The sequence below is a fragment of the Gallinula chloropus genome, assembly GCF_964237585.1.
Source record: "Gallinula chloropus genome assembly, chromosome: 1".
NCBI classification, from domain to species: Eukaryota; Metazoa; Chordata; class Aves; order Gruiformes; family Rallidae; genus Gallinula; species Gallinula chloropus.
This window is the reverse complement of record NC_140085.1, coordinates 88,179,933-88,188,082: the sequence shown is the minus strand read 5'-3', so window position 1 is coordinate 88,188,082 and position 8,150 is coordinate 88,179,933. Positions and strand designations below refer to the sequence as shown.

General features: G+C 49.3%; 1 protein-coding gene across 1 annotated transcript in view; it reads right to left on the bottom strand.

Annotated features, from left to right (window-relative positions):
* Window positions 1–1,052: 1,052 nt before the first annotated feature.
* CASQ2 (calsequestrin 2) overlaps window positions 1,053–8,150 on the bottom strand; it is a 33,536-nt gene continuing 26,438 nt past the window's right edge. Inside the window, exons 8-11 of the mRNA XM_084276184.1 lie at window positions 6,652–6,706; window positions 5,820–5,920; window positions 5,374–5,448; window positions 1,053–3,099 (exon numbers count right to left, since the gene is read on the bottom strand). Of these exons, the coding sequence (XP_084132310.1) occupies window positions 2,890–3,099; window positions 5,374–5,448; window positions 5,820–5,920; window positions 6,652–6,706 (441 nt within the window). The 3' untranslated portion in view covers window positions 1,053–2,889. The remainder of the gene's footprint in view (window positions 3,100–5,373; window positions 5,449–5,819; window positions 5,921–6,651; window positions 6,707–8,150) is intronic.

The following is an 8,150-nucleotide window of genomic DNA, read 5'->3' as shown; positions in this document are numbered from 1 at the left end:
AAGCCTAAGAATTAATTGCTTTTTCTCCCCAGTGCTCTGTTGCTTGATGCATTGGTGTGTACACGCCTGTGAAACACACGTGCACTTGAACATGGTCCATAGTGCTGTTTGCAGGGCCTGCCTGCTCTACCTACATAAGCTCTGCCTCTTGGAGCAGCTAAAGAGGGGCATGTCCACACAGATGGGCATCCACAGCAGGAAGGGAGGTACACAGAAAGTACCCAGGCAATGGGGATGTCCAGAGGTGGTGCCTGCTAAGAAAGGCAGTAGAGCAGCTCTGCGTTTAGCCTTCGTGTTTATAGGAAATTCACGGTGCCTTTCAGTGGCTGAGCTGGAGCGGCGGGGCCTGTGCAGGCCGCTACCTTATGCAGGGTCAAATTATGCTTGTTTTGCTCCTGGGAACAGCCCCCAAGGTAAAGATGAACACAGTGCTTTTCTGGGGTGAGTATTTGTCCCTTAGTCACAGACTAAGAGACTCCTAAATGGGTAGTTTTGCCCGTTCTTGCTCCTTACGGCAGTGTGTCAACACAACCTTCAGTCCACTTGCTCCCTCTCTCTCTGAGACGGGGTCCTCCAGCAAACCTCTTGGAAAAAACAACTGAAAGGGAAGAGCAGCAGGAGGGTGCTGGGCACCCCTCTGGCCAGGAGAGAGGGCTGTGCGAACAGGAGGACCTCCAGGCTGGGAGCACTCTGCATTTTGATCCTTCTGAACGTGTCCACCAGGCCTTCTGGGATGGGGCTGAGTTGTTCATGATCCCAGTGCAACCAGGTGGATGGTCTCCCAAAAAACACTTAGTTCAAGTCTTCCAGGCAGCACTTATGCATTGTAAAGAAACAAGAAAGGGCAAATAGCTGACCTGGGGGTTCTGCTGTCCTGTCAATTCTTCTAATAAGCTGTGTCTGCCAAGCCCGTGTTGAGTGTTTGATGTTCAACGGGGAGCACAGTATTCATTCATATACATAGAGGTACAGAGATTTCCAGCTGCGTGCTGCTCATGCTGGCACTTACCACCAAAGGGGTATGGCACACGTTGGAAGGAATACATCAGAACTTCAGCTTTTTTATACCAGTAGTTTCAATTTTCTATTTCAGCAAATGAGAGAGAGAGAGTCAGAGACTGATCAACAGGCAGGAAAAAAAATCTATAAAATCTTGCTTTGCAGTTTGTCTGATCAAGGAAATATATCATGTGTAAACCTTGTTTCTCACCAGGCTGATTTGCATTCGTAAAGTGAACTCTGATTCTTCTGTCCCTCACAAAGTTTTGCCCCTAACATCACTTATTCCAGACGTAAACCACTATAAGAAAGGTCAGAGCAATATTTTTTTTCTCTGTAGCAAGAGAGGACATCTATACCCTACCTATGCTAACAAGTCTGAATGACCAGAGGACATATGTATAAATGTATTTATAAAGATAAAGCTACCTCCAGACTCTCCATTCATTGCACTATTGTCAAACCTAATAAGCTAAGACAATTGAAATCTGCCGGCATGGGAAAGCAGGGAGACCTAACGCCATTGCAGTGACCTGCACGTGGATGATGCTACACTCACCAGGACTGAGTTGCTGGCCCTTTGCTTTTTTGTGCGCCCCCCCTTGATTGGTGCCCTGAGCTTCTTCTCAGTCTGCAGTCAAAAGATGCTTCTCAGAGGCCACCATGGGACATCCAAGTCTCTAAGCAGGGAGTAACTGTGCAACTGGATACTTTAAGTCAAATAGCTTGAATCCTTTCACTGCTCATTGCCCAATACACATTGTCCAGCATCTAATACAGCTGGATGGATGTGTTCTCACCCAACACCTTGGTCATGGGAAAAGATGATACACAGTTTGGGTTAACATTCAGCTAAAGATGGAAGGTTATGGAGACTAAGAAGGCTTCAGGGTGGGCCTCTGTAAATGTTTCCACTGGCAGAAGTATGCTACCTCATGTGTACCACCTTTAATCCAGCTGAGGTTCACCTGAAAGGGAACGTAGGCCCAGCCCAGACCTGGCTGCAGATGTTTGGAACTGGCCTGGGGTCTGCTCTAGTGTATCTCTGGGGTTAAGACCAACTGTTCGGTTCAGTGCCATGATCTTCAGCCTCAGGAGTTTGGGCTTAGACTGGATCAGCCTTTCCAGCAGTTCAGGAACTTGCAAGCTTTGATGTCTAATATCAGACCACCTGTACTTACCCTATCTTTTGCCTGAGCTTTCAAGATGAAATAGGGTTGGACAGGGCCCACAGTGTTTGGTTTTGCATTGCTCCACCAGACAAGAATATCCTGATGTTACATGGAATCACTGAGAACTGAAAAGTGCATCCCTAAAACCTTCCTCCCCTCCCAATACTTTTTGCTGCCCCTGGCATGTTAATGAGTAGCTACAGACGCCCACAGCAGACCCTGCAGGATTGAGTGATCTCGGCTGAGTAGCTGCAAAGGGCATCGTGTTTAATAAAGGGACTAATCTGCATAGTGGCCTTCCCTATGTCTTGAAGTGATGTTTGGTCTTTGGATGTAAGTGCTGGGCTGATGAGCGTGGAAAATACAAATTAGCTCCCTGTGTCCCTCTGGCAGCAAGCAGGCAGGCACCTTCCTCCTGCCCTGGGTCACCGGGGGCAGATTCCCTGCAGATTCCTATTGTCCTTCCTAAGGAGGCATGATTTACAGCGGTGCTGGGTGCCTGCAGGGGCAGGCTGCAGGGGCAGGCCTGGTGGCTCAGCACCGCTGAGAATCAGGCCAGGGAGTCCCAGCAAGGGCAGGGGCAGGGGCAGCGGGGCAAGGGGGAGAATGAGGAGCAGCGGTGCTTGCTGACGCTCACAGGTCTGCAGATGGAAGGACCTGCCGTGGGGGAGGAGGGTGTCCTCTCAGTCCCCGTAATTCGAACTGCACAGAGTCACAATTAGTCATCGTCGTCATCATCATCGTCATCGTCGTCATCATCATCATCGTCATCATCATCGTCGTCATCATCATCGTCGTCGTCGTCATCATCGTCATCATCATCTTCAGTATTTATCTTCCCAGAAAGCACATCCTCTATCCAGTCCTCCAGCTCCTCAGCTGTTGGCAGGTCATCGTCATCTCTGATCTCCATCCAGATGCTGTCAGCCTGAGGGGACAAGTGATGGGGGATCAACCACCCTCAGAGACACAGGGAAGAGACCAGGATCGCTGCTATAGTCGGGACAAAGTAGGATGGGGGCTGGCATTAGCTCCCACTCTACCACAGCTCGTGGGCAGACTCAAGCTACAGCATCTCTCTGCCCACACGCTGGGATTAGTGCTTCCCTGAAGTGCTGTTGCTTCTGACTGGAGGCAGTGGGACAGGTCAGTGGGTTTACATGAGTGTGGCACAGTTTGCCCTGGGTTAAACATCTGCCTGCTCCTCTCCTGCACCCCTTACACCTGTGAGCAAGAGCATCATCCCCCTGATGCATTGTCCTCACCTTGTCTTGCCAGTTCTGTAGTTTCTAACTCTACATTAAGAGAGCATGAAGAGAGCTATACCGGCTTCCTCCTGTGTTGCCCCGCTTCACAGGACATCAGAGCATCTCCCTACTTCCTTACAGAGACCTTCTAGGACCTCTTCCTTTCAGCCTTTACACCCTGCTGTCAGCATCCCTTCTCTCCAGCCTTTTCTCCCATCACCTCTGCTCTGGACTCTCCATATGCAACAGCAGTTCCTCAGATTGTCTCAACCATGCTCCAGCTAAAGAATGGTGAAAAACACTGATGTCCTGGTCTACAGGTGCCCTCCTGCACATTTTCTTAGAGATGTCTGCATTACATCCATAAACTGGAGGGGATGGGGGGGATTTAGTGAGCAAATGCTGTCTGTAGTGCAGTGAGAAGATGCTGCCTAAATTGTGGCTGTTACCCAGGGACAGCCTGGGTGGCTGTTACCCTGAGACACCCGACACCTAACTCTGCTGTATGGCTTGCTGAAAGGGCAGACCCATTCCTGTCTAGGGAAGGTGTTTCTCCCTCACAGTATTTTCCTCCTAAGACACCAAAACCGTAAGAAGAAAGAGCCACGGGGGGAGCAGGCAGCTCTTGCTTCGTGGTCCCTGTTGTCAGGCCAATGTTGAGGCAGCAAGAAGTGACACCTTCAAATGAGGGGAACGGGAGTGGGCCAGCTGCACCTGGAGAAGGTGCTGTGCAAATAGAGCTGCGATAGTTTGCAGTGCGCTGAGGCCCTAGTCCTGAGCTGCTATGATGTGATGGGCCAGTGGGGGCTGCTGGGAGCTCGGTTGTTTGTACTGGCAAGTTTTTAGAGAAGCGATGGGGTCACAGGGGTTATGTCCACCAAAGCCAACAGCAGTGTTTATTTTTACTCCATTGTGTAAACCCCACTTTGTACCTGTGTAACTTGGCTGAATGCGGTGATGTAACACTAAAATAATGAAATGAGCTCAGTGTTTGTTTTAGATATCACCTGCCAACCTAGAACTTTCTTAAATCTCTCCCTTGAGGAATAGAAAACAGACTTAAGAGGAATGAAATAAAACCTGCAAATACTATAATCAACGACCTGAAACATTTACAATATCAAAGCCAGGTAATGTATGAGTTTTTACAGGTCTCTGAGTGACTGCTGGGTAATAAGGCATATGCTCCTGCCTAACACTGCTTTCTATATGATTCTCCTGCCACCAGCAATCCTACTTCCATGAATTTCCATGGGTAGCTGTTTAATGTAGCTTTGACACGACTTAAACACGGCCAACTGCTGTAAATACAGTGAAGGGAGATACTGTGGACTAGTAATAAGGGCAAAAGACTGGAAGACTCAGGCTCTATTTCTGGCTTGTCTGTTCAATTCTCTCATGATCTGAGGTGACAGATGCTATCTTGGCCCTCTTCCCTTTTGTCTCGCTCCTAACAATTCTGCTAATAAGCCTTAACCCACTGGGTCCCCACTCTCTAGGTGTCTGTCCTCCAGTCTGGCAGATGCTGCTCTAATACAGGAAAAGCCCCACTCACATCCAGCCAGTGCCACATCTACCCCATAACTCCCAAGCCAGCCCATGCACTTCCATCTCACCCCCCTCAGTGGGACGGGCAAGACCCAGAGTCTCCACTTATTTCGTAACACCATCACTTTGCCTCCCCTATTGCATCTCCCATCTTATGGTCTTGCAGCATTTGTTGTAATAGGAGAGACAGTTACCTCCCTTTTTGTCCCTTTTTTTCTAGGGAGGTACAGGAGAAAGAGGTTGTGGGACCTGAGGAGCAAGGTCAGGACCAGTGTCCAGCTCCATCCAGTTGTCCCAACTGTATTTAATAGCAGAAATCCCACTGATTCCAGTGGACCCCAGGTCCCCTCCTTTCTAGCACCCTAATCTTGGGATCAATGGATTTTTTCTGGGCACATGCTACTCACATCTGTGACGTTCACCACCCCAATCTGTGGTCTGAACAGGTCAATCTTGAAGGTCTTCTCCCAGTAAGTGATCAGCTGCAGGAGAGAGAAACAAAGCTCAGGCAAGGATGTTGGCTGTACCCCCCTGCATTAATTCAGCCAGATGGACTGTGGTGTGAAGAGTGTGCATCAATGAGCGTAAGGGAGGGAAATGAAGCTGAACATGAGCTTGGACCACCACACACCTGATAAAGGAAAGTGCCAGCTCTGGGGATGTTCCCGAGACACTGCTTTCATGGAAGGCAAACCCCAATGAACAGCTCTCAGGGATCACCCATGGTCCAGTTTCACATTTTTCCCTGTCCAAATTCACACCCTCCCCACCCCCCACCCCCCCATACATACCCCCACACATCCACACACCCCTGAATTAAACCAAAGAAAGGCAAGGAGCTCCTGCCACTCACCAGAGGAAAATCATCGGGGTCAATCCAGACAATGCTCAGGTCAGGATTTTCGGTGTTGTCCCTGGCAACCTGCTTCAGGATTTCCAGGAACTCAAAACCGTCTGAAATGATATAAGAACCACTGCAGCCCTCTTCTGCAAGCACGCAGGCAGTCTTTGCTTGCAGGGTTTTCAACCTCCCCCACCCCCCTGTGCACACAGGAGTTGTTTATAGTTCTCATTAAAATGCTGTCTCCCAGCTCTTTCTTCTGATAATAAGGCTTTTAATTTCGAGCATCCTCCCCGGGTATTGAAATTAGTTACACATGAATTAAGTCTCATAATCCTTCCGTGGAGTGGAACAATGTCACTATTTTCTTGTGGCGAGGGAGGAACTGAGCCCCTGAGAGGCTGGAGCTTTTTGGCACGCTGATGGCACTGAGATGCATTGAAGCCATAGCTTTTCAGGAGCTGATGCCCACGGGTTTCCCACATGCACATCGCACGCCCAGCCCTTAGGCCCCTGCCAAAGCCACATAGCAAGCAGCTGCAAAGTTAGGGAGCAAATCCTGGTGCTGGGGTGGAAGAGATGACTTTTTATCATCCATCCATCCATCCATCCATCCATCCATCCATCCATCCATCCGTCTATTCGTATCCAGAGCCCATGAATTTGACTCCTGGCTGGGGCACCTGCTAGCATTAACACCCAGAAGTATCCCAGGTCCCCATCCTGGCAGGCTGGGGCTTCCTGCCCTGGCTGGGGTGCGGGGCTCCGCAATATAAACAAAGCACATGAAACTACCCCATCTTGAGTGATGGAGAGTCATGCAAGGAGAAAAACGGCCTCCTACCTGGGTCATCTTCTTCAGCAAAGGCTACGATGTGGATTCCCTCCATGTCGTCTTCCTGGAAACAACAAAACTATTACTGGTGCCCAGGGTGGGAGGACAGGCAGCTGCTGGAGACAGGGAGCGGTGGGATGCCTTCAGGCGAAGAAGATTGCAAAGGGAGGCTTGACTGGAACTCCACTGAGACACCAGAAATGGGAGCTGAGGCTGAGTTGTGGAGGTATTAGGCACTGAAGCAGGTAATTTGGGTAGTGTTGCCAAAACCCTTCAGCTAAAAATGAGGTAGACACCATGACAGCAAAGGCAAAGGAGCTTCTGATGGTATGGGGCAAAACCTCACCTGCAGGGAAGGGCAGGGTCTCTCTTGTGTGGGAATATGGGCTCACCCTCCACGCTCGAGGTCACCTACCCTTATAAACGGGCAGCTGCCAGGGGATGGTTGGCAGGCAAACGAATATCTGCCACCATGCTCAGAGCCCAAACCTGCTGCCTCATGGCCAGCAAAGGAGGTTCCCCTCACAATATGAGAGTTCAAGGTGGCTCAGTTGGACACCTTTTGAGAAGTGAAGGGTCTCTGCTCTAGGTGAGGGTCTCCATAAGTAGCAAAGGGAATAGAGCAAGAGGCTCATTTTGGGGCTTCAGTGACTGAAGAACAGGAATGACGGCCTGGTGGACTGCTTTTCTCCATGAGACGGGTAACGATAGTGGCAAAGGCCAGTGTATCTGCTGGACAGTTCATCATCTGCCCGCTATGAATGTCATCTCTGAATTATCCCGCGGATCAGCTTTGCCTTCCTCACCCCTCACCCGCTGCCCGTCGCCGTTTCCATTTGAATTGGTTTTAATGCGAGAAAAAAATTCCCATCTAAATGCTAATTTCTTTTCCCTTCTGAGCCCGGAGGTGACAAAGCCATCAAAAACTGAAAGGAAAAGAAGCCCTGAAAGATTAAGTGGAAAACATTATCTTTAAAAACAATAGCGGATGCTGGGCCTTTGCTGGTCTCTTCAGGGAATACCTTTTCACTGGGGCATTCTAGGCAGATTTACTTGGGATTCAGACCACTTACAGCTGGCAAAATCTACACTTTTGCTTTTCCTCTGTATTTGCCAGCAGCACTGTCAGACAGCAAAATAAAATAAAATATATATGTCTATGAGATATGTAATTATACCTGTAGCTATATAATATAGCTCCATTCTGACCAAACAAAGTTGGAGTAATGCCAGTGAAGGCACTGGGGATGTTCTGAACTTGCAGAGAGATCTGGATCCAGCCTGTTGTTGCCTGTAGGTATGAGTCCCCTGCTCATAGCAGAGACAAGGCCTGTATCCCCAGGCTCCTGGTGAAGTGGACATCCCACCACTGACAAGTCATGCTTTCCCAGATGTTGTTTTATAAAATGTCCAGTCTAGAAGCTAAACCACTGCATGTGAAATTTGGGTCCCACTGAAGACCCCATGAAAAAAACTTCAGGGGGCTTCGGTGGAACCGGGAAGCTGCC